Source organism: Crocodylus porosus, unplaced genomic scaffold (genome assembly GCF_001723895.1).
Source record: "Crocodylus porosus isolate Cpor-Errol unplaced genomic scaffold, CroPor_comp1, whole genome shotgun sequence".
Classification (NCBI taxonomy): Eukaryota; Metazoa; Chordata; order Crocodylia; family Crocodylidae; genus Crocodylus; species Crocodylus porosus.
Window position 1 is genome coordinate 16,873,642 of NW_017728907.1, and position 27,413 is coordinate 16,901,054.

The following is a 27,413-nucleotide window of genomic DNA, read 5'->3' on the forward strand; positions in this document are numbered from 1 at the left end:
GGGTGGTATATAACTTCCCCCTTTTTCCTGCTTATTTGGTTTCACCACTGACTCATGAGGCCTGTAAACTCTGTGGTAAAGCAGATCTAGTTTCTCCCATCTTTTTATGGCTAAATTCACCAGAAGAGTAGAAATTCTGAACCATTTTCATTGCATAAATTAAACATTGAAATGAATATGAGTTCAAACTTATTTGGGCTATTTACTTTTTTATGTTGAATTTAATTCATTTTACACTGTCCTAAGTTTTCAGTGTTTAATGCACAACAAGTTTTGCTCTTACAGAGCCATTAATTTGAAGCTATCACCTTTGGCATGTGGAGTGGAGACAGTTGAGCCCTTTGGTATGTAGAAAGACAATGGAGTTTATTTGGTTTTTGGGAACCCATCTGCTAGGTTGTGGGAGGTGTGAAAATGCTTCCCTCCATTCTTCCATCTTTCTGAGAGTTAGTGTGACATTTAGAGAAATTTTTGCTCCTTATTCCTTGTCACATCAGCACTTGACAGCAGTCATCTGTCTACTGCGCCCTGCTTCAGGCTGTACTGCTGCATCCACTGCATGTTGTTGAACACATTAACTTGATAATTTTTGTGGTTCTGTTAAATGCTCTGCAGCAAAATTGACAATAACACTGACAGTTAAATATTTCACTAGGTTTCAGAGTTAACATCCTTGTAAGTGAATGTATCAAGTTTATGCTTCTCATAATTTAATAGTTGTTAAGACCAGAACAGGCTATTAGACCAGTTTACCTGACCACGTATATATCACGAGCCATTACATTTTTGTCCAGCTAATTCCATATTAAACCTAATAACAAGCATAGCTTGTGTTTGAATAAATTTATTTTCTAGCATGGCCTCCAGCCTTGATTTGAAGATACTGGGGGAGAGAGGTAGACAGTCTGACATTTTTTTTTTAGTAGTATATGGATCATTCTTACTAATAACAATTTTTTACTCGTTTCTGATTTGAATCTGTCCTGCTTCAGCTTCCATTGGTTCTTCATGTGCTTTTTGCTGCTAAAGAACCCTGTAGTACCCTTCTCAAAGAAGTTGCTTTATATGTTACTACCAACTTCAGCCTTCCTTTTGATAAATAAACAGATTATATTCTTAAAACTCTTGCTGTATTTGATCCAGTGTTCAAATAATTTTTGTGGCTCCTCATTACACCCTGTTCAACTTGTAAATGTCCCTTTTAAAGTGTATGCATGAGATGTGCATGCAGCTGTACTTTTTTTTTTACCTACTGATTTAATGGTTCAAACTTGCTGATATATCAGTGCTTTCAGTCATGACCACCTACATGAATAACTGGCCTAATAGTTAAGGGTGCTGAGTACCCAGAGCTCCTACTGAGCTTACAAAATTTGTAGGTGTTCAGTACTCCTGAAATCCTAGCCATTTTTTATTTAAACACTTAAATCAGATTGTGGCCAAGGTTTAACGTTTTGCCTCCAAATCATATTTAATCACGTATGGCCTGGTTCTCAAAAATGAGGAGCATCCAGAAGTTCCCCACTAAGGCAGCTTTAAGCAACCACATTTTGAAAATGTTGGCCTAAGGTTCTTGTTAAACCAAGACAGTCAAAAGTGAGCGAAGGCAGTAGAGATTAGAACCAAAAACTGTGACTCTCAGTTGCAATAGTTTAACCACATTATATTCCCTGTCTCAAAGCAAAAGCAGTATAGTATGGTCTCAGGATACAACAGGGAAAGTCCAGTCCTTTTCTTCCGTCTCTGAAAGTACCGTGCATATGTGAATGCCATATTAGTAATATTGAATGCTGAGAAACAGACAGTAAGCTGAACCATGAGATAGAAATGAGCCCTGTAGAAGGAAACTAAAACAACCTGACACCTCTAAAAGGAGCCTTCAAGATATGCAACACTGCTCCTTTTATCATCCCTGAAAACTGTTTGACAAGGTAATGCTGCATAGAGCTGGAAAGTAAATGGATGGAAGTTTGGGCCAAAAAAAAAGGAGGGGAGTGTGCAAATCATCCTCTAGGAAAGTGTAAAATAATGGCTTCGTAGCCTTACTGAAGGAAGAGAGGCCACAGCAGTGGTCAGGCCCAGTCTGAAGCAAAGCAGGCATGTGAGCCTAAAGCCTTTTCTGTATGAGCATTTTTCTTGAAAACCTTCACTATTGTACTGCTGCAGATGCAATGGCAATGGCAACAGTGGTTACATTTGTAGACAGGATTCAGTCATGTTGTTGTTTTGATCATCCAGATCAACTCAAATTGGAGTTATGTCTACTATACCATGGGTTAATTGATTGCCAGTCAGCTCAAGATAATTGTGTTTGTATTAAAATCTAATGTTGACGCTTCCCACACATTTGTTCTAAGCTACTAATTTTTGTTTCTTACCCTAAGATACCACCTTGGGCAAAGAACAAGCAAAAAACACAGAACTTCCAACTGCTGAACTTCAGGGAATTTACCTAGTGCTTGTCTTCACTGTATTTTATCTTAGGACAGTTGATGTGTTAGTCAATTTAAGGCAAAAAATTTACCTTTTCTTAGCAATGAAGACAAGCCTACAATACTGACCCTGGCATCTGGTCTAACCAGTACTGTAATCCATATAACACAATAGTGGAATTAAAAAAAAAAAAAAGAAACTAGTGTTGACACAGTCAGATGGGAGGAGTAGAACAAACAGGTATTTATTGAATGGTGTTCAGTGAATACAGCAGGGAGCACAAACTGAACAGTGAAGATCAAAAGATACTGCCTGCTCTGTACTGATGAGGAACTTGATAAACTGTTTGTGAAAAATGGGTTCATAATACTAAAACTGAGGGCTGACTTATTTTTAACTTAGAGCTTTACCTAAGTTTTACATTAAACTCCACCCACTTGCTAGTGAGAAGTTAGGTTTCTATATAGAGATTTATTGCCTTTCCACTGGAAAATGGTTTTAGATAAGCTTGCTTTTGTCCTCTTAGTTAACTCACTCCTTTCTTATGGTAATGCTTCCAGTAAGGTAGCATTTATCAACATGAAGATATAAGTGAAGTTTGCATTTGTCATTGGAGTACTTATGCCCAGCATACTTAGTGCAGGAATTTTCTTCTTCAGTGCGCTTTACAAAATGTATTTAATTCCATCATGCCTCTGCACATTGTGTATTATTACTGCCTTTTATTAAATGAAAAACCCTGGGCACAAAGATTAGGAAACTTGACCAAGAATATAAGATATCAGAGTCAGGATTAGAAATTAGCCACTCCTAATGTCCATCTCTGAACTCAAGCCATGACACTCTCTTATTAATATAAAGACCACTGTATTCCTCTGAGAACTACTGAATGTACTTTACCTGGTGGATAGGAAAAATTCATATGCTGCCTTATATATTCAGTAGACAGGTGGTCTCTTGTGATATTTTGTGGCCCCTGCTAACATCTGAGCACCTAATTTTTTATTATTTGTTTTTATTTTCACAGTAGCCCTTGGAAATTGGGAAGTACTATTAATGAAGTTTTATAGATATGGAACTGAGACCCACAGAGACTCAGGCCCAGATACTCAAAGGTATTTAGGTGTCTAATTCCCATTAACATCAGTGTGCACCTAAAATACTTTTCAGGATCTGAGCCTTAGTGATTGCTCAGAGCAGTCTGTTGTAGAGCAAGGAATTGAACATTTGTCTTCTGAATCCTAGACTAAGTGCTCTGACCGTTAAATCAACCCTCATGTCAAGAACTGCAGTTTTTCTGTAACATTTCCTGTATCGTCTGCAGACAACAGTCAACGCATGATGACTTGGATAATTCAAAGGCTTCTGAATTCGGCCTGTTGGGCAGGTGGCTTCCCTAGCTTAATAGCAGACTTCACTAGAGGCACTCAGCTGATTGCTTATTAGCTGAAAGCTGTTGGCTGTGCTAAATATATTTACTGTCAAGTGTTGCAGCCTTGATAATTTAGAGGTGTTGAATCTGGTTAGGGCTCTATAGCTCTCAGGGTGGTGGTCACTTATGGACTGCTGACCCATGTGTTGTGTGAAGATAAAATGTATTTGCAGTAGTTTCAATGCACTGTAAATAGGAGCTTGGGAAATGAAACCTGCCATGGAGCAGGCATGTTCTTTGAGTATCCAGAGATGTTTTTTCTTCCAAGAATAATATCAGAAAGTTGTGCAGGTGTGTGTGTGTGTGTGTGTGTGTGTGTGTGTGTTGATGGATGGATTGATGGATATAAAATAAAAATACATTTCTGGGGCTCTTATTTTCTGTGTTTGCCCTGGATAGTGCTGGCAAACCAGCTTTACAGTTTTTCCCTTCTGACTGGTCCTACCTTGTTGCTTTGACAGTCAAGAGACACAACTGGTTCTATATTTGGAAATTAAACAGGATTCACAAATTGCCCAGTTCACCAGATTTTCTCATTGCTTTTATTAGCTGCAGTGGCCCAGGTACCGATTCCCTGATAGCCAGCTTGACTGGTTACCCAGAAACACACTGATCCACAGTGGTTCCTTGTGTACAATAGAGTTGGCTTCACCTCTGCAGTGTATTTCATGGTGTGGATGTTTTTTGGGAAGCTGCTGAAAATGAATGGCCTTTGGGAATGACTCCAATCCATGGGATCAGCCTTGTATTTACACCAGGTGTTACTTCTTATTCTTCCTCCTCCCCATCCATGTGTACACAGACTGTTCTGTTCTGCGTTCCTCTTCATTCCCTGCAGCTCCTCTCCTCACTACACTGTCAAGCAGAAGGATGAGCAGAATTGGGGGAGCTGTGAGAAAGGCCTCTTTGGACACTGTTTATTGCCTTTATTTTCTTGCTGAAGAATTGATGGGTCTCTGAACAAAATGAAAAGTGACGTCTTCCAGTTGTCCCAGAGCAATCCTTCTATTGTCATGTAGTCTTCCATGTCCCAATCCCTGCAGAGCCTTAGTAAAGCAGTTTGGAACCAAGTAAAGAGCACCAGTGCAGTACTCAATTCCACAGGTTGGAGGTGTAACTGCAGCCTGCAATATAACATACCTTTTGTTCGGGGTATTTGGCCAGTGGACTCATATGGCTGCTGGAATGTACTCTAGTGCCATCATAGAGCAGTGCTCTGTGGCATATATCATTGTAGCTTTCCTCTGTGACTTTCTTGTGGCTTCTTTTTCCTTCCAAAGTATAACAGAACCATAGCAACCCCACCTGTTTGGCATCCTTATGTACTTGCCCAAGGGACAGTTCAGAATTTCCCTATAAATCTCTGCAGCTGCATCTCATAAATTATGGTAACATTGCTATAGACTTTTCACTGACTTAGCTGCGGGATGAAATTGAGCCTAAAGGAGTGACTTCCCTTAGAAAGGGGGTGAGAGTTAAGGGTGAGATGCAACCAGGATAAACAGAAACAATAGCATCTATTTACATGCATGGACTCTTATATTTACAAATGTGTAAATCTAACACTTAAAATAATTAAAAGCATGTGGAAGTAGATTGGAACAAGATAGAAACCAGTGAGCAAATCCAATGATGAAAGAACTGCCGTTACTTGTGACCAAATAGGAGTGTCTTCTGCATCTAGCCACAGTAACAGTTCCCTCAGTTACCTGATTTCATTCCATGTCTGTCAGGATATGTAGAGAATCTTATTCAGAGTATAGTCCGGGCTGTTGGTTCTGGCCTTCTTTACCTATGAATGGAGATAAAAATGAACTGTATACAAATAGGCAGGCCAGGTTGTTTGGCTAGATGTAGCATCTTTTATTAGACCAACTGAGTACGTAGTTGGAAAAAAGTTCTTGGCAAGGTTTGGGGCACAATTACCCTTCTTCAGGCAATAGGGAGTATCTGCTGTGAAGAAGGATGTTTGTGCCCAAAAGCTTGCCAAGAACTTTTTCCCAACTACTCAGTTGGACTAACAAAAGATATCACATCTACCCAAAGAACCTGGCCTGCTGATATCCTTAAACCAACACAGCTACAATGAAAAATCGTGTAGACAAATTATTCTTTTCACCTGGGATGTTTAGACTGTGTTATCCTTTATTGTATTATATCAGTTAAGTGCAAAAGGAATTATGTGACAAACGGGGTATAACTGCTTTCCTTAATTGTATGCTTCACCTTCTAAACTCCTTAGCTGTATGAGCTGCTACACTTCAGCTGCATGTATATAAAAATAATCCACCCATTTCTAAGCATGTATCTAAAACATCCAGAGGATCTTCTTTGTTAAAACAAATCAGTTCAAGTGGAAAAAAATTCTTATATATATGAAAATAAAAAGGGATTGTGAATGATCATAGCTAGTTCAGGTTTATGAGTTTGAGTCCTCTAAAGAATCTCAGCTACAAAGAGAAAATGCCTTTTTTCAGGGCTTCTCTCTCTTTCTACAAATCCCTTGTGGGACCATCTGTAATCAGTGGACGTGTCTCTAGAAAAGCAAGTACTTTAACTGACTATAAATGGAGTGCAACTCAGTCTTTAAAGCTACAGGTTTTGGCATCTGGATTCCTAGGGTCTGTGCACAGCTTTGCCAGCTGATTGCTCTGCAATCTTGGACATCTGTGGGCCTGAGTTTAATGTTATGATTTAACTCTCTCTCATGGACACTATGTAACCTGATTAATGACAAATTTAGATGAAAGGCCCTTGGAAGTACAATTAGTATGCAAGGCACTTCAGGTTTAGGTATGTGGAAATCCTTTTTAATGGTTAAATCCAACATACAATTTCATTGGCTGTTGACACAGCCATTTTAAATTACAGTAAATTATTGTGTAATATTTACGAAATATCTTGTTAAACCTGGAGGCTTCTCTTTCTTGTGTAACTGCAACCTAGGTTTTTGGATAATGCATTGATGATCATGTGTTGAGATAAAATAAAAACCAAAACTCAAACTAAATTGGTTTTCCCTGGATGCAATTTCTTGTTGCTTAAGAGAAAGATGAATGGGTTCCATTGTGTTCTGTCCAAGCCCCACTATGGCTAATTTTTTTTCTTTTTGGACAGAGTTGTTACTTATCACATTTTAAATTTAATCCAGTGTGATAGATAGATCTCTTAAGGTACTACTTCAGCCCTCTTAGTAATCTTATTCGTATGGAAAGGAAAATATACTTATCTACAGCAATGATTACACAAAGCAATGAAGCTTTACGACAGTTTCATTGCAAGTCTTTCTGTTGCATTCAAGGCTTAAATACATTAAATTAACTGTTTGAATGGAGCTGTATTATCCTTTCTTGACCCTAATTTGGTTGAATCCATTCTTTTAATACAGGATAATACTGGAAGAAACTGGTACAATAACTTCCAGAATGAACCAAAATATATACTATGTATGATATTAATTTGTTTGCAGTACGCTGTATTCTGAGTTTTCCTTAAATTTCCTAATCCTCAAATGACATGCTGTACTGCAGTAAACCAAACAGCATTTTAAAAAGGACTGCTTTGAATATCAGGTACTTTTAAACTGTAAAGGGTAGAGAAAATTGAACATTCTTTCGTCTAAATCATTGGGATACAATGGCACCATGACTTTGATTTCTACCCCCTGCCCCCACTCAAGATACCAAGGAAAAGATTAACGAATGGAACAGAATATTTGAAGTATTTTGAAGAAAATGAAAGGAAAATGGCAAATGTTTTTTTTCCAAATTGAGGTAAAAAAACAGAAAAAAGTTGTGTAAGAGTAAAGAAATAAATCTAACTGAATATTAGCTGTCAAAAATTGATTGAACTACTCAGTTTTCAGAGTGTACATGAGAGAGTCTGTAGAAAGGCTAGTAACTGTAGGAAGGGAAGACGGGTAATGAACAAGGAATAGGAAGTAGAAGTGTTTGGCTTAATGTGGTCTGTTGACTAGGGCTGGAGATTTGGGGTCAGGAGCTAAGAGTCCTCATTCTGGCTCAGCTATTACTATTTTCATTGAAGTCACTGTTACTAGGTCACAACATTTCTGCTTCAGTTTCCGTAGGTGTGAGGCATTCCCTATGCTCATTTCACATAGAGGAACTAAGGCTTAGGTAGCATTTGTAAAGCACTCGGAGATCTTTGGAGGAAAGTGGTAGTAGATTTGCAAATTGTTAATATAGCAGGGTCAGTTTGGATTGCATGTAAATGACTGAAAAATGGTTGGGCTTAAGAAATTTCTCCAGACGTACAGGAGATACCAAAGCCGTCTTGTATTGGCTCCATGTGGCTGGTAAGGAGCAATGAGCTACCTTTCCTCAAACTCTTCAAAGAGGGTCATCTCACAGCTACTGCAGACTTTTCTATTCTGGTCTGGATCAGGAGAAATATCTAAAGATTCAAAGTTCAATTCAGTTTATTAAGGATTCTGGCTAAAAGCCATGCTCCCGAAAACAACATAACAAACATTCTGGGCTCCACAATTTAAAAAAGGATGGTACTGCATCCAATTCTGGGCTCCACAATTTTAAAAGGATGTGAAGAAGCTTGAGAGAGTTCAGAGGAAATCCATGTGCATGATCAGAGGTCAGGAGAACAGGCCTTATGATGAGAGCCATGAGGATCTTCAGCCTGGAAAAGAGCAGGCTTAGGGGGGACCTGGTAGCTGCCTACAAGTATATAAGAGTTGTCCATCAGGACCTGGGGGAACGCCTGTTCACCAGAGCACCCAAGGGATGACAAAGTCAAACAGTTACAAACTCCTCCAAGGCTGTTTCAGGCTGGACATAAGGAAGAACAGATTGCCACCAGAGATTGTGCAAGCGCTTACTCTGGACTCCTTTAGGAGACATTTATCTTGCTGGGATCCTTTGAAGCTAGCTGACTTCCTGCCCCTGGGGCAGGGAGCTGGACTCGATGGTCTTCTGAGGTCCCTTCCAGCCCTAATGTCTATGAAATCTATGAAACATACAACCATAATATAAATAAATTTAAGAAAAAATAACAGAAATACAAATATAATAATATAATAGAGCCAACCATTATAAAAACATTATTCCTACTCCTAGAATTAACATAATCAAGGACAAATGTAGTATAAATGGTTAAAGTATAAATATAGTGATAGATCCTGAATGTATAAAAATATTGCATATAGGTCCACAATTGACACAGTAAAATCAAATATAGTGATAAAATTTATCAGTCATATCAACAATAAAGGATGTTTAACTCTGATCGCTTCAGCCTTATAAGCAAAAATTGCAAGACAGTTTACTAAATATGGATCTGTTTGCTGAAAGAGCCAGATTAATTTCTCTGTTTGAAAAGTTGATCAACTTCTGGTGAAGATGCAAAGTATTATTTTTTGCCACATGCCATGTGACAGCTCATTGCAATGATTTTTTGAATGTTTAGTGTTTTAGGTAATGGTATGATTTACCATGTTTCCAGTTGCAAAAAAGAGTACACCTGTCGGGGGCATTGGCGAAGCATTGGAGGCGCACACAGGTGCACCCCCTGAGATTGGCTACTGCTGGCAGTGCATGCGGGTAATCACTGCTCACCATCCCCCCACCCCCCCTTGGCACTGACACCACCAGGAGTGTCTGCAGGCAGTCGCTGATCACCACTGGCCACTGCCAACACTGCAGGTGATCGCTGGTTGGTGTTTGTCACCCCCCACTTGCTGCTGACACCACCTGCAGAAACTCCGCACTTGCTGCTGTCATGCCCCGACCGGCGATGCTGCCTGTGGCTGGTTGCCATGCCCCCTCAGCCTTGGGAAGCATGCAGTGTTCGTGGTCAGGGGGATCCTTGCTCCTAACCCACAACCCCCTGGCCCTGCCAGTGCCCCTCACTCTCAACCCACAGACCCTCACCCCCCAGGCTGTTCTGATGCCCCTCAGTCCCAACCCGCAGCCCCCCATCCCTGCTGTTGACTCTCACTCCTGACTTGCAGATCCTTGGCCTTTCTCGTGCCCCTCACTCCCAACCCACAGTCCCTCCCCCTCTCCCCCTACCATGCTGGTGCCCATCACTCCTGACCTACAGTCCCCCATCACCCCGGCCCTGCCAGTACCCCTCACTCCTGACCCACAGCCCCCTGCTCCTCCCAGGTGTGCTGGAGGGGCCCCCCAACTTCCCCCATTCCAACCGGGCCAGAGCATGGCAGCTCCAATTTGTGAGGGGAGCAGCAGAACAAGTCTGGCCCCAGCATGAGTGGGAGGGAAGAGGGGGATGCCTGTGGCACTCTCACCCTGGACTGGGACTCCAGCACTGTGGCCACACCCCCTCTGGGTAGCGTCTCCCAGCCGGCCTGGCCCCACCATCCCGGCCATGAAGCTCCCCACTGCCTTCAGAGGGCCCCCCCACTCCCCTGTCCCACTGGAGGGGCAGGTGCCTGCCCCCACCCCTTCTTCCCTGCTGCAGCCTCAGTGCTGGACACCTTCCCACAGCGCCGGCAGGCACTGGCCCCCTCACACACCCATCCCTACCCCCACAGGCCCCCAGACAGTCCCCAAGCCCTGGTCCTCCAACCCCTGCTTCCTATTGACTTACCTGCATCCAGCTGCTGAGGCTGCATCCATCTCCCTGCCTGGCTGCATGCTGGCCACGTGTGGTGCCCCCTGCCTTTAATGCCCTCCCACCAGAGGAGTGGAGCAAAATCCCAAACATTGGTTCAGATTTCAAAAAACCGCCCAGATGGAGAGTGGGGGATCCAAAAAGAGGACATGTCTGGGAAAACCCAGACATATGGTAACCCTAGTTCAGTGAGAGTTTGATATATTTTGAGAGAGAAGTTTGTTCCATTCCTTTTGTGCACTTTATTGAGATCTGCTGCGCAACTTACTCTGTCATTGTCATTGTGACTGGCTGTATCAGTATCTTATGCCAGAAGACAATAAAATAAGAATGAGATGTACAGGATAAATTGTGAGATATTGAGATCTACAGATACGCAAGGTTTATAAAACATAAGAGGCTCCTAAATTTGATACAGCAGCAGCTCCAGCAAGTATACATCCCAGGGTGCTAAAGAAAGCAGAAATCAATATTGCAGAAGCTTTCCTGAACACTTTTATGAGCACATTCGGTTCAACAGTGATCCAGGAAGATTGAAACATGGCTAACATAATGCAATTATTTATGAAGGGGCCTAGAAGTATGTCAATGGTATGTAAATGAAATTGGAAACTAATACATGTCAATCTGGGATCATGAATTGGGTAAACTATTGAGGAATTAAGTTGGACAATATATGGAAATAAGTACTTGTTAAAGCTATTCAGAGTGTGTCCAGGAAAATAAAGTGTTATACAATTAGGCAGACTCTTTTGAGGCGCTATAGGTGGGTAGACAGGTGGATTGTAGTAGAGGCCACATAGCAGTTACCAACTATATATAATGTTTATAATAGTTGGGATTAATGCCTGGGTGTGAAATGTTTCCCTAATAGTCCCATCTCAAATCTTTAGGGTAGCATTTTGTTCTGTTTGGATTAGAATGTAGCATAAATGGAGATTAATTTCTCTTGAGTCTGGATTTCTTTCTTTGGCATTGAAGTCTTTTCTATTTGCATTATAACATATCCCCTTGTACTTTCCAGCATAGTGCTATTCCTATTCTAGTGACAGTGATAGTGAGATTGTATTACTCACCTTTGATGTCAGTAAGGGAATAGCACTACAACATTTGCTCACAGGGGAGAGCACCAGGTGCACAGACCCTGCTCTCCCTCTAACACTCCAGCTGCAATCAAGGAAAATCCTACACAGACAAGGGGGGAGCCTTATTCTCTTGTGCAGCCATACTTTCAGGGCACAGTCCTGTCTGCAGCTAGTGATTACATCATGGGAAAGCAGAGGAAAGAGAGAGATTGTAGATACAAACATTTTAATGGTGGGTTATAAAATACAAAGCAGTGAATGGAATGAGAACTATGAAGAAAACAAAGAGACTAGGCCTAAGAAGTAGTAGACTATCCTGTTTCTAGCATTCCTTGTATTTGACCTGCCTTTGATAAAGGCTGATAGTTTTAACATGCAGGTTCAGATTGATTTCTGCTGCCCTCGGGAGAGATGGTTGATGTATCACCCAGAATCCATACAAGCAGAATTGCACTTTCTGTCTCCAAACACAATGATGCTTGGTGGGCAAGTTTATTTAAAGAAGAAAAAAGGAGAGCTGCCCTCTGCTGGTTACTGTGTTCAGGCTCCTGGTGGGCCACTGTCTACTAAAGGAAACCATTCATCACCTATTCCACTTAGAAAATGTCATTTTGAAGAAAGTGTTGTTTTGGTAACATAAAGCCACAGTGCAGTATTATTTATTCTGTATTTATTTTTTCATGGCAGTATCTCCCATCTTTTCCCCTAAGCATCCCAGTGCAGATGGTTTCTTATCCAGCTAATCATTTTCATGCTGTTTTTCTTTTGGTCAACTGTTCTGGAGTCTAAGAAGCCAGAAGGACTGATGTTGCTGTTATATCACTGGTCTGGGACGCGGTGCTGAGGTTCAGTTTCCCACTCTGCCACAACCTCTGCATTACCTTAGGCTTTTTGTGCCTGAGTGCCACATTTGTAAAACAGGGGCTCTAAACTCTACACTGCTGAGGTTGAGGTCGTAAAAAAAATCTTTATTTGCAAGCTTTTCGGTGCAAACACCCTTTGTTAGGCATAGGAGAATGCAAAAGATTGTGAAATTTATCCTAGGTGGAAATGAAAATTTGTATTTCACAGGAGAGCTGAAGGTGGTGTAAGAGCTCTTCGTTGGAGTAGTTCATTTTGTGCAAATTAGGCTCAGATAAAAGTCAGAACAGTCTTTTTACCTCTTAAGTTGACTGGTGGCAAGCAGGATGTAGAATTATGTTTTCTTCTGGTTATGATATTTTATATTTCACAAGAAAGTAGGAAGATGAAATGCTCTCCTGGGCAAGGAATTTCTCTTGTGTTGAGATGCCTCTGAGCTCTGTGAAAATGCAAATTTTCAGGGTCGAGGCCTTGCACTTGTAGTGTAACAGTACAGCAATACTCTTAGCTCTTTTATGTGTTTGGCCCTCTGGGGTGCTGGTGGATATAAATGAGGCTGTGCTTTCAACTATCATGCCACAGCAAATCCCTTTTACCCCTTGCAGCGGTGAATGGAAAAGAAATGTGCTTAATATTCAGAGTACTGATAATGGGTCGGCTCTGTTGAGAAGTCTAAAATCCCAAATAACAAGCTGGCATTCATGTGTTGTCAAGATTTGACTCAAGAAATGCTTGAAGGTACCATCTAGAGTTCACATCCATGACAGGAGAATAATTGTGCCTGTGTGCGTGCATGTGCTTACAAACCCAGACCTCCCTGTGTGTATCAAAGTTCAGCGCACAGTTTTGCATGTGCAACTTTAAAGATTTGATCCCCTAATCTAAAAATAGGAAGAAGCAGATTGAAGAAATAGACCGGCTCCCTTAACTTATCAGAGTCCAGCACCTATATTCTCTTCTATCCAAAATTCCCAGTACTGCCCAAAAGAATTATGTCTGACTTGGAATACAGCACTTTTGCCAGCAACCTATTGTTTACTTCTCTTTTTGCCCCACAAATACCAGTACATGACTGTCAATTTGTGCTCCATTCCCTGCATTCCCATCTTTTTCTCTGTTTTGTTTCAGTAGCAGGTTGGTGCACAGCAGCACAGAACAGCACAAGAGACATAAGCTTGGAAGGTATCCTAGCGACACATCATTCTAGGAACCTGCTCTATTTCTCTGAGCAAAAATCAAAGTAAACATCATGGAAATGCAGCTGGGTGGGAATAGATTGGGTTTGGTTTATGACTAGTTCTTCTCTTTAAAATTGTGTCTTGGAAGGGACATTTGGAATATTAAAGTCATCTTAACAGCCAAAGCATGCATAGGAAAGAGGAAATGATTTGCTTTGACTGTACCCAGGAAGCTGTTTTTTCAGATATTTAGTATTGGTTTGTTGGCATATAAACAAGCATCTCTTGCTAAATCATTTATATTCAGTTCTTTTTCACCCCTTCATCTAAGAGGTACCACAATACATTTTTCATTTACTTTTCTCCAAAATTATTGCAACATTCATGTGCTTTTCTTTCTCCTTACTCTCTTCAGTGTCTTTGCCTTTGGACCAATATTTAATTAATATAAAGCTGCAGCTGTAATCCTGGGTAATCCTCTGTGTTTTATTAGCTTTGCCATGAAACTCCCCATGCCAATGTATTGCACTTCCAAGCAGGGGCCAGTGTACTGCACTTCCAAGCAGGGTTGGTGTCCACATCTCCTGTGACCTCTCTGGTGTGCTGCTGGGAACATCCTTGTCCCCTTTTTGTGTCTTTCTGGCAGCAGGTGAAAAGTCTCCTTAAGGAAAATGAAAAGTGAAGCTGTACTAATCCCAATGCACAAGAGCATATAGATGTGTATGCCCCAACTGTAACCTCTGCCCAGCATTCACCCCAGAGGGGACTCTGCAGCTGGGGTGGTTGTGGGATGGTCCTGTTCTGTTGGAGTTCTGTGCTAGCATGACAGTCTCACTATTTCAGTCATTTTTAAAACAAAATTAGGGGGAATTTATAGAAAAATGGTGTATATATCATAAGAACAGATCAAGGAAAATCATATACCTGTTTATAAATCATTGTGACATTCATTTACTGATGTTTTCGAACTTGTGCCCTAATGCGTACTGTTTGTTGTGTCTGTTCTTGGTTGTCCAGGGACAGCCAAGGTAAGAGAGTAATAGTGCCATTTATATAGTACATTACAGCCAATTAACAACTACAAGTAAAGCTGCACCTCCATTTGGCATCTTAATAAAATACAAATACTCTTTCTAAATCATGACTGTTTCTAAAAGGCTGTCTTCATATAACAGCTGTCTGAGACTTGACTATTGAGCTGTTTACAAAATCTGCCTATGATGATAGTCTGTGTAGCTGCCTCACTATTTCCCTGCTGTGGCTAGAAGTGAGCATTGTAACTTTATCAGTGATTTCCTTGGAGATTGTCCAATCCTGCCGAGCTGGGCAAAGTGCAGGATTGCAGAGCCACCTCAGTTACCAATAATGTTTCATCACAAAAGCACCAGCCCTTTCCCCAGGGACACTTCATACAGAGTTGGATGGATCCTAGCTCAGTCTAAACAGCAATGAGTCAAGTAAGTGGCTCTGGCTGTAACCGCTCACATTGATCATCACCAGTGGTGCTCAAGCTTTGGGCTAGATGAGTGGCACAGGACTGGTCTACAAGCCAGATTGGGCCCCATGCCTCAGCATCGGACTCTGGAGCCGGGCACTGCCTCCCCCTTGGCCTGAGCCCAGGATTGGGTCCTGGAGCCTGTAATCACCCCTTCCCACTCCTGGGCACTAGGATTGTGCCCCAGGAGTCTAGCACCACCCACTCCCAGTCCTGCACGCTGCATTTGGGCTCTAGAAGCCTGGTGCCATCCCTGCCCTGGCCCCCGTACCAGGAGTAGGGGCCCTATGCCACCACAGCCTGGCCCTGTGCACTGGGATTTGGTTCCCAATTGAGCAGTGTCACTGCTCCCCTAAAAATGTCCAGGCCTGTAGGGAGTCCTGCAGGCCAGATGACATGGCAAGGGGTTGAGCACCCATGATCAACACAAAAAAAAAATCACAGGTCTCCTCCAACTTATTGCCTCCATCATCCCTACCACTGACCCATGTGGGCATGCACTCTTTTGGGTGGGGCTGTTTGACTTTTCACTTTGGTGCCACTGCTGAGGAACTGTTTTTCAGTGGATCCAGAGGCCAGAGTCATGTTCTCCCCTCTGCTTTTCTTTTAATGCCCATGTTTTTGCCATGCTGTTCCTCCTTATTCTTATTAAAAAATGTTTTTACTTTATTGTTTTACCTAAAAGTATTTTAAAAAATTACCCTAAACTTAGTAATGATTTTGTCAATTTACTGATAACTGTTTGATGTGACTGTTTTGCTTTCAACAAAAATGCAGAACAAGGGAAAGAGTGCTTGTTGTTTTAACTTCCCACACCTTCTCCCATCTTTCACACTGGTCTCACTAGTTGATGATAGTGCGCAGGATTATTTAGCAGGGAATGTCCCACGTTTCCTCTGCTTCCTGTTTGCAAGTATAAACTTCTAGCAGCTTTTTCCTGTGCTCCTCCCATCTCTAAGAGGATGTTTTTTCTGAATGTATTCCACAGGTGCCCACAAAGAAGCTGAAGAAGTATGAGAGAGAGTATCAGACAATGCGGGAGAGTCAGTTACAGCAAGAAGATCCTATGGACAGATACAAGGTACAGGGGAAACTATGAAAATCTACCCCATTGGCTAAATGACATGGAAAAGTGATCTGATTTCACTAGTTAAAAAGAGGTGTTTATGCCAGTATCTCATCCATACTAGCATACACCAACACACTCCAGAAACATGGAACTAAGATTATGATTCAGATTCATCCCATTTCCATAGTGATCACTTTGGACACATGGAGTTATTCTTTTTTTTTTTCCCAGGAATATTTCAGTAAAAAAACCCAACAACTTCTAAACAGCCCTCAAGTAGCCACATATAATATTTTTTTTCTTTCAGTTTATATGTTTTTAGGTAACGCTCCTGCTGTTGCACTTTTACGGGAATCTGCGTGAGATGCTGAGAAAGAAAGGGTCATTCTCAACTACTGACACAAAAAGGAGGAAATGCATTTTATTTTAGTCAAAATGTGCATGGTCACATCCACAAAGACTTTTGGAAGGTGAACTCTTCCAAGACTGACATAAAGTTCATTCATTCGTATCTGTTTGTAGCAAACGTTAACATTTTATTTGTCAACACAGTGCCTGGTACAGTGGAACCCAAATCAATGTTTGGGGTCTCTAGGTACTATCACAATAGAAATAACCATGAAAAATATCCTCCTTTACAGGAGAAGCAAAATAAAGCCTCAGTTGTGTATGAAATGGAATAATGTCTGGTTTTGTTGCATGCATCATAATTGATATCAATTACATATTCATTGAATCAGCAATAGTTGGCCACTGGTTCAAAGTCAAATTATTTCTTTTTGATATCTTAATTACTGTTGTATGGTCCAGGATTAGAGAGATGGTTGACAAAAAAGGAATAGCTTATTTGCTGTGGTTCACCAGTGCTTATGAAGTAACATATTTGAATTTCTGAATTCCAAGTTAAAACTGGGTCTTCCTCCGTCAAGTTGTTCTCTGTGGGTAGAGGCCTGCACTCATGTTAGATTCCGAGGACGTGCAATTATTTTCACACAGAGCGGACTTTCGTCCTGATATTTGTGTTCATTTGAAGTTTTTCCAGTACCATATTACCAAGGAGCAGGCAGAGTATTCTTATCGCTACCCTTTCTTATGTTTATCTTCAAATGCCACATTCATAGGTAAATCCAAAGTTATTCAAAGAAACAACGCGTGAATAATTTCCAGTAATGAATAAATTTGACTGTTCCATGATCTACTCATGAACAGTTGCAAACAGATGGAAAAGGCAGAAATGTGGTGAATAAGTTACTCATTGCAAATTAAAAGCCTGAATCTGCACTCAAACTTGGGTGCACAGATGCTTATACCTACAGGAGCCTGTGGACTTCAGAAGGGCTCCATGCAGATGCTGGAGCCCACCTACTCATGTCTCATTATAGGATCTAGGTCTGTTTAACTCCATTGCCATAGTTAATAACATCTTAACTGAAACACAAGTCCAAGAAACCACATTCTGGTTGATTGATTAACATTTCAGTGCAGAGCGTATCTTTTGCTACATAACAGCAATTGCCATGGTAAGTGCAAATGCACTGCGAAACACTGATTAAGATTTATTAAGGAATATTGCAGATGATCCTTAGTTTAACTAGAATGATAGCATCTGTAAAACTACAGAGGAAGCACTCAGTAAGCATAAAATCACCATTTCCCACTTCTGGTCATGCTCCTAGAAGAGTTCAGCTGGAGCAGAGGCCCTATGCCCTTTTCTTTAATGTCATGACTACATGTTGTTCTTATATAGTAAGAAGATTTATATTTATAAGTCCTGATAAACATAGATGGAACTGTGTAATTTTTAATTATTGTTATATATTTGCATTTTTTGTCCTCATATTGACTTAATTTTTTTGATAAGTTCTGTATTTATTTTATTTACTATTCAGGACCTATTTACTGTATATTTTCTTTTCAACCAGAAGCTTAGGTTTCCTTAGGTGGAGCCTTCAGATATATGGCCATTTAACTGCCTAATGGGTTACTTAGCTGTGAACTCTTATAATACGGCTAATACATGCCAGCATTTTTTTAACTATTTTTTAATATTATGCTTAGTATGTTAAGTATTATTCCTATGTAAATGACATTAATGGATTCCATTGGGCATACACTGTTAGTACATTACAAGATGCTACATCTTGGCTGCTTACAGATATGAAAAAAACCCCAAAAATGAAGCTTTAATTTAAACTTGGTGTGCCCCTGCACTGAATGCAGCACGTCCCCAGAGATGGCATTGCTTTAGTTGGACCCACCTCACCCAACATCTGTATAGAACTGTGGTACAGCAGGGCTTTTTAGTGCCTTTATTTAATAGCCGGTTGAATCAGCTTTAGATAAAAGTGCCAAAAACCCTGCTGATGTGCCTGAGCTATACAGACTCTGCAGAGCCAGGCTGAACTAACATGCTGCCTCTTTTGGTAAAGCACTGTTTTTGGGGGGATTTTTTTTTTTTTGGTCATGTCTGTCAGCAGCCCTTGTATCTAAGATTGTACAAAAAAAGTGTATGATACTGAAGACTTGAATACAGTCCTTTAGTGAAAGGCTGTACTGTAATGCATTCACAAAGTGGGGCAGAATTAAGATTGTGTTGAAAGTATACATTTCTTGATTTTGGAATATTTAACTATGCAAAATAATGTTCTGTAAATTTAGTTCTTTTTATGGAATATAGCATAGATATGAATTTTTATTGTAAGAAATAGTACTGCAATTGTGGCCAAGAAATTATTAGCTATTTTTTCTGTTTAGAAATAATCCGTTTCCAGCTCATTAACTCTGACCATATTGTCCTTCTCTAGCTTATTTATATTAATACAGAACTAAAATCATGCTTAAGAACACTTTTCATCTCCAAAGCACCATGCAAGCTTTGTAACTAATTAACCCAGCAAAACTTGGGGAATGGATGAGCAAGGATTATTGCCCTTATTTTGCAGATGAGGAAACAGGAAAAAAAAGACTTATTTGGCCACAACTACAGGGCATTTATACACATACTTTTTGGTCCCACAGTGCACTAAATATCTGCTGCTTTGGAGCGAGCCAATGCGCATGCAAGCTGACATGCATTGTGCTATGTTGTGTGCAGTTGTATAGGTGATGAGATGCATATCAGCATGCAGAAAATGGCGGCGGTGCACTTTCGAACTAAAGCACCTTCTATATGTTTTAGTTCAAAAGTGTGCCACCACTATTTTCTCAGCTCTGATGTACATTTCACTGCTTATACAACTGCAAGCATTGCAGCACCAGGCACTTTTCAAAGCACCTGGCACTACAGCGCTTGCAGGTGTAAAAATGCCCACAGTGAGTCCCTGTCAGAGCCAGTAATAAGCAAAGGGTTCTGGTTTGCAGTAGGACAACTCTTGTGACTTCTGTTATCTGGATTGGGTTTGGGCAACTTTTTGTTGACACACTGATTTGATAAGTAGGGAGATTCCTCACAACCAGTTAAGTCACATTCAATTCAGTCTAAAGCCATAGTCTTTAGTCGATAGCTTTCAGTACAAGAAAAGAGGTTCTTCAGCGGGAGATATTGTTTATGCTTGATTGATCCCAGTTTTGTATGTTTAATGTTGTCACTGGCCATGTCCAGACGAGCACGCATGTACATTTCCCTGGGGACAAATAGCAGCAGCACAAAATGTCCCTGAGGAATGCCTGTGCACACATGCTCTGGTGTGTGACAAGTTGCCCCAGGTTGGGTAGGAGAGGCTGGGACCGGCACTTGGGCTGGCTCTAGCAGCCTTAACTTGGGTTCTGTGGGCCTCCCAGGGCTCTAGCTGCAGCAGTCCAGCAGCAGGGAGCTTGGCTAGCAGACAGTGTGGCTCCAGCTGGACAGGCAACTTCTGATGTCAAATAAACCGTCCGCACTGCAAATTAGTAGTGCAGGGGCAGCATGTGCGATGAGCAGTACCACATGCCCGTGCTCATCTCCACACGCCCACTGTGTCAGCCTAAGAACGGTAGAGATCTGTGCATGCAGGGTTCAATTATGAAAGAAGTTTGTATACATGCATATGGGAAGGAGTTATCTTAAACAAAATGAAACAAAATAAAACTCAGCTTCAGTGGTACCATTGTAATCTGTTGTAACCTTTAAGGACTACATTTCCATCATGGCCAGAGCTAGATACCCCTGAACTGCTCCGACACTCTCTGTACTTTGTCAAAGGAGCCAGGATGGCTCTGCACAGAATGTCTCCCTACTTCTGGGAGCGCCTATTGGGGTGATGTTGTTCATTTAGGCTATTGCTTAAGTGCCCTATTTAGCCCATGTTGTTCTATAATTTTACAGATTTTTCTTCCAATAAGAAAAATAACTCATCTTTTCAGGTCCCCATCCAGGAGCAGGAGGTTTTTTTGTTGGTGATTTTCTCCTAGTTTCTGCAGAATGGAGATCTGTGCAACAAATTAGTTTAAATGTAGAATGTTTGGTTCCTCTTTCCTTTCACAGTACACATTAAGCATTGTTTTGTTGCCTTTGCATATATGGGGTACAATACCACAGACATAATCCTTGTCGTGTGACAGATCCTGAAAAATGGAGGGATCAAGACTATGATCTTTACATAGGCTTTATAGATCTGACGAAGGTCTGTTATCAGGTGAGCAGACTGACATTGTGGTTAGTTCTCAAATGATATAGATGCTTCCCCAAATTTGTCAGCATTGACAAGCAGTTACACAACATCAAAACAGATCCTGTTGTCATGCAGACCAGGATGAAGCAGGGTATATGCTAGCTGCTCCCCTCTTCGTGTTCTTTCTTGCTGCTGTACACCACACAGACACAAAGTTCAAAAGTGGCATTTCTCGAATATGACCTGGATGGAAGCCTGTTCAACTTACGCAGGCTTGCAGCCAAAACCAGGTTATCTTATACAAACACTTGTAAACTTCAGTGCACCAAATATTGCACCACAGTGACTTTGAGCCACTCGCTCCCATAACAGAAGCATACAGCATCATCATGCCCATGGTAAATGTAAAGAAAACTCAAGTGCTTCTCTAACCAGCTCCAAAGACAAAGCCCCCATGATTTAACATCATGGTAGAAGAAACGAGATAAAAGAAGGGCCATCATTTCAGGCTCCCTCTTCAAAGTGTTCTTTCAGAATCACCTGTTGTGAAGATGTTGTTCTAGACATTAGAGGTGCAGTTTATGGATGCTTTCACATCTGTGTTTTTGAATTTCATGAGCTCAAGCAAGGGATGAATGATATTCTTAGCACTGTTACATGGATGTGAAGCTCACCCTGCTTACCAGAATCATATCAAACAGAGTATTTCCATCAGCCCACATCATATACTGTCCTCTATGCCAGTGTTTCCCAACCAGTGTGCCACAGCACAAAAGTGTGCCGTCAGAAATGAACAGGTGTGCCGCAGAATTTTGCCATGGCAATGAGCTACAATAGGTATGAGGATGAGGAATGTCTTAACAGGTGTGCTGTGGAAAATTTTTATTAATGTAAATGTGCCTTCGGCTGGAAAAGGTTGGGAAACACTGCTCTCTGCTTACTGGAGAGACTGGCTCACCAACACAACAGTGCTTCAGAAAGCCAAAACAAATCACTTAGCGATCATGCTAGCTAAACCATAGCTTTGCTGGGTAGGACACGTTCAGAGCATGCCTGACACAAGACTACCCAAGTTCTTACTACATGGTGAGTTATGGAATGGCCGCCTTTCTTAAGGTGGCCAATACCAACAATGCAAAGGTAATGTGAAAGTCACCTGAAAAAAGTGCGAAATTTCCTATGGATATTTAGCAAGTTGTTTCTTCTATCAAACAATACTGGCAGGCTACAATAGAGTTGGGTGTGGCCACATTTGAAAAATCAGAAACAACCTCCTCCTTTCTCTGCTTAGTCTGTGGTTGGCCTCAAGAATCTCAGGGTGCCTGTACACGAGCAGCAACGCTGCTCCAATGCGCTGGAAATCCAGTGCATCGGAGCAGACTTGATTAATTGTCACACTCCAGCAGCCTCCTTTGTCGTGTGTATCAGCATCTCCATGTTTAAAAATGGTGGCGGGGCACTTGAACTAAAGTTTGTCGAATGAGCTTTAGTTCAGCTGCCTCTGCTGCCATTTTCAAGTGTGGGGACGCTGCTATAGGAGACGTAGCAGTGCTTTAATTAGAGTGGTTCTTGGAGCCCCTCTAATTAAAGCACTACCCCCCCCCGAGCACATGTAGAAGTGCCCTTAGTCTCAAGAATTGGACTAAGTAGCCACCAGAGAAGAAAACATGTGGGGCAACCTACTTGTCTTTGAGGGAGTGCCATCACTCCCATCAGTAATTAAGACCCATTACGGTTGCTCAAGAGTAGTAACACCTCCTTTTTAATTGGCCCCTCAATTGAAGGGAATTGAAATGTACAGCAAGGAAAAATAAAAGCTTCCCAACTCTGCAGATTGTGAGGAGCCACAGGGAAGAACTTCTGAAGTGATAGCTGAGAGCTGTCTGCTGAGTCGACCTCCTTCTTCTCCTCCTAGCAGTGTGGCTGTAGTAGAAACTATGCAACCCTTGGCACGGTCATATTGGGACTATTCAGTGAGAGTCCAGGAGGAAACCAGGAGAGTTATACAGCTCTGAGGTGTTTTAATTCTTAGTCAGATTTGTATACAGAAATCCACTGGACACAAGCGATGATAGAAAGAGCGGCTGGTCTGCTTCACCTTCCTCCCACTCAGTACTTAATAGAATTTCTTCCAGGCGGTCCAGTTACTGCAGGGAACAGAGCTGCTGAGGAAGGGCTCCTTTCTCCCTCTGAGCACACACAGCTCCCCAGAGGAAAATTTTGGATGTAGAGATTAATTTCTTATTTATTTATTAGATTTATATGCTTTCCTCCCCCAGAAAGGCTCAGGACAGCTTATGCTTGAAAAACAAGATAAATCGGCAGTAAAATGTTATGTATACTATTTAATTGGGTTTTTTAAATCATTCACCAGAGATGATCAAGTTGTATGTCTAAACAAAGACTGGTAAGGGTCTTCTAAGGAATGGGTAGTATTTCTGTTCATGGTGAGTGTGTTCTAAGGACTGTCGAACCCCAAACTATCGATTAATTCTGATATCTTTTAAAAGGGACTTTTTTTACGGTATCTGTTTAACCATGAACTACCCACATAATGTGAACAGGTTGAGTGTGAGCAGTTTAAGGAATAAGTCTGTGTACTGAGCATGCTTATCCTCTGCATGTGAATTATGATATTCACTGCCAGAGGGACAATACTTGGAAAAGAGGGCTTAGAAATTCACTTAGGGATTTAATTTGTTTCCTGCTCAATTCATAACTTTTATTTAGAATTACTAAATTCTTATAGACATATTTCTGGTGAGGGATAATTTTATTGTTCAGTTTTTATGTTAAAAAAGTATAACACCTGACATTTTTCACAGCTGGTTTTTACAGAGATTCAAAAAGAAGTATAGGCTAAATGGCTGTCCTTTAGTACTGGGGTCAGTAAGCTTCTAGTAACAGTGGGTTGCATTAATGCAGCTCAGTCGAAAGGTGAGCCACAGCTTGCAAGCTAGCTGCCCCAGCTCCTGCTGCTGATTCCCCACCACCACCGAATGCCACCGTGGATTCCTGATTGCCCCCCAACTGCAAAAACTCCAGATTCATGGGCCTGATAAAATTGTTTGTTGGGCTGAATCCAGCGCATTAGTTGACCCTGGCAATATAGCCACATACATCCAGCACCCTCCCACCCCTCACAGCCCAGCCAATTAGCTGCGCCTTTCAGCAGGATTAATTAGCCCTCCTCCAGCCCCACGCTAAAGTGGCTGCTCTAACCAGAACCAGAAATTGTGTAAACTACTCCCAGGTTGCAGAGGATTGTGGTGCATCTGGGAGTGTCCTGGATTTTGCTCCCTGGAATTTGGTTGCTGGAATTTAATGACAGTTAAAACGCATTCCAGTTAGTCAGTAAAAGCCAGTAAAAACAGTTCCATTTCCACGAAAAGCAGCAAAATAGTTCTGATATTTTCCCCATACTTCAGGTGATTGTTCCAAACTGTTGAGACATTTCCATATCTGGCACAGGGTTATGGCCTGATCTCTGGTGAGGAAAACTAGTGAATCCTGGCAAAAGTAATTTGTGTAATTGCACAAATAAAGGACAGGATCCTCCAGGCAGACTCTGCATCTTCACAGTGCCCTTTGGACCTTAGAAATATCGACAGCTGTATGTACTTTATTGTATAAAGGAGAAGTTATAATCAGACTTTAAATGTAACCCAAAAATTGACCTTTTTGTAGATCTAAAGTGTCACTAAATAAAAATTAACCAGGTAATTAACATTTTGGTGTAGTGGAAAGCCTGCATGCAAGAGAAATATAAATGGATCACTATTAATATGTGTAGTTGAAACAAACTACAACATGACACTTGCTGAAATGTTTTCTTAAAAACAGAGCCAAATAATCATCATAGTAGCAGACACCACAGTGAAAAACTTTGTGCCACTTTCCACAAAGTCTATTCTTATTGGATTTTTTTTTTTGTTAAATCATTGTGGCTTTTTAGAGAGTTTATATTCCTTTATTTTTCCTTGTTGGAATCCATTTCAGAATCAACTGTTCTTTTGCACTGACTCATCAAGACTTGAGTCTTACTGACATCCAGAAATATGAATTTTAATCCATCTTTTTTTCCCCATCAGTAAGAAATGTCCATGTTCAGTGATCTTCTTTTTGTCCTACTAATTTGGAAAGTTAAGATTTTAGCAAGGTTTGTGAACCTGAGCCACACCCAGTTCAAATAACACCAGTGAGAATCGTTTGCATCATCATCGCTAATCATGTCTTGTATTCCTCCTCCATGCTAACTTGAGGATAACAGAGGGTGGAGTTTAGCCTTTTAGTCTTCCTGAGTTGCGACTTGCCTATTGGTTTCAGTTCAGCTTTCCTCTTTCAATCAAACATCTGCTTTAATAGACAGCAGCTGGAATAGACCCTACTTTTATAAACCAAACCAAAACAACAAACAAAAAGAATCATCAAGTTAAGATTTTCAGTTTTTTTGAGTTTCCTGATTATTTTTGTTGGTATTTAAAATTCATTGTATATCCTGTTTTCACTGTCTTTACACGAATGGTTGAAAGCAGTAGTTGGTCTATGACTTTTCAGGAGGTAAGTTTATTTGTTTATGTATGTGATACTGGTGTTTGTCTTTTTTTTTTTTGGAAATGCAGTATCCTCCTTTTAACAGCATTATAACTAAACTTCATCAGCTGCCCTCTGTGGCGAGAAGGAGCAGGCTATTGGGGAAAACTACATCTTTTACTTTATGGAGTGTGTAAACTGAGTGATAATAAAAACAGTGCAGTTTACAAACTTTTATAAGTATTGCTAGTTAAAGATAAGAGGCAGGAAGTTATTTGGGAGTCTCTGTTTACATGTAGCAGGTCTGACAGGTTGGCTCATGGGAGGTTACAAAATACTTGATCTGCTCTGAGTCCTGCTGCAGATAATACATAAACTGAGCTTATAAATTGCTCCCTGTGCACAAAGGCTGGGTTGAACCCTGTAAAATACTTCAGAAGCATCAAAGTTAGCTTACTTCTTTTGTGCAAGCCACAGTTTAGTATCTTCCTCTTCACTGTTAATATAATTGCTTTGTGGAACTTAAATAGAATCAAGAATTTCCTCCTGAGGAAGCAGGCAGTTATTTATTGATAGGCTGTAGGGAAAGACTGGAGAAGACATATCGCAAATAATCACACTTAGACTTTGCATTCATTGTTCTGAAGAAAAGGAAGATTAAAATCAACTTGAGAAATAATTCTAAAATAGAAAACAAAATCATATAGAAGCAGAGACTAAGCAGATGATTGCCAGCAGCTGAAATGAGAGGTAGGACACATCAGTGTTTTTAAAACTTGTCATGCAGATTCCTAATGGGAGGAGGATAGTGCATTTCCAACCACATAGCTTGCTTCTCCACTTTTGTGCAAGTGCAGAGCAGGAGTTTGAAACCTCACATTATGCTGCTTGCTTTGCGAACACTCAAGCTTTTGGCAAAAGCATAGCAAATCATCTTTCAGGGTTATTTCATGTAAGTCTGAGGAATCTGGCTGATGTCATCTTCTTTTTTTGGGAAAAATTCCTTTTTAAAAAGGCATCAGTGTTACAATTGCTATAAAATTGTGGCATTACCATTTCTATCTAGTCTGAAGATTTAAGTAAAGTTGAGTGTCTTTCATCTATGCAGTTAGGTATCTATCCTTGCCAATTTAATTAGCATTTCTTAGATACTGTGAACAAAAGTCTGAACTAAGGACAATTGATAGCTTTACTGAAAACGAATTTAGCTTTGTAGTGAAGTGTATGTTGCCTCTACCTGAAGAATTATAGTTTTAAGAACTTATAGCAGAATATAGTGTAATTTAAGTACAAAAAGCAGACGAGCGATGTGCATCAGATCCCAAGAAACAGGCTCTTTAGGTCAAAGTTTGCGTGACAAAGTAAGGCTTTTTTAATGTACGAGCTCTTTTAAAAAGAAACAAATTTACTAGACTACTGTACTGCACAGCAAAGCATTTTGGGCCTGCAGTTGCTTAATTAAGATCACACAGAAAATTAAGTATTTACAAATACTTCACTTCTTGGCATAGAGCAAGCAAGCTGTTTTATTTACTTTTTTACTATAGTTCTCCTTTTCTCTATTGGTCAAGTATGTGAAATGCTCTTACAAGAAGAGCAGAAGCAGAACTGGCTTGCTCTGTTGGGGTTTAGAACAAAAAAAAATACTTTTATTGGGATTGCTGTGAATTCATATTTTGTAGCAATGTATTGGTTGAATAACCCATGGAATTTTATTAACAAGCTGGTTTATTTCCGACCCAGATGCTGTAATACATTTATTTTTATTTCTGTTCAGTATGGAAAATTGGCAATCTATTACTTGTCCTCAAGTAATGAAAGAGTCTTTCTGAAATTTCAGTATGTGGTGATTGTTCCTTTCTCAACCATGAGCAAATCCTTCATATAAAAAAATGACATTTTGTCTTGATGTTGTATTATTCATAGATTTCCCAGTCCCTTTCCACAGTGTAAAGGAGTGTAGGACTTTAAACAGGATGAAAGCAAGCAACTCCTTTGCTCCCTGCAAATCTATTTGAGTTTCAGTCCCTGTATCTGTCTTAGTCTGGCTTAAGAGGACTGTGGGAGCCCCTTCTAGCTGGAAGGGTGACAAGTTGTCTCTGCTCACCCTGACACATCTTTTAACAAATGTC

The 27,413-nt window shown here is 40.7% G+C and overlaps 1 protein-coding gene across 6 annotated transcripts in view; it reads left to right on the top strand.

Moving 5' to 3' along the window:
- The window catches only part of RABGAP1L (RAB GTPase activating protein 1 like), a 462,175-nt gene that overhangs the window by 423,216 nt on the left and 11,546 nt on the right, over window positions 1-27,413 (top strand). For 4 of the 6 annotated variants that reach the window (XM_019530871.1, XM_019530870.1, XM_019530873.1 and 1 more), the window contains one exon: window positions 16,079-16,171. In XM_019530871.1, the coding sequence (XP_019386416.1) occupies window positions 16,079-16,171 (93 nt within the window). Of the gene's footprint in view, window positions 1-16,078; window positions 16,172-16,466; window positions 18,531-24,810; window positions 25,309-27,413 lie in introns of those variants that run through there. The other 2 variants (XM_019530872.1, XM_019530875.1) reach the window with 2 other exon arrangements.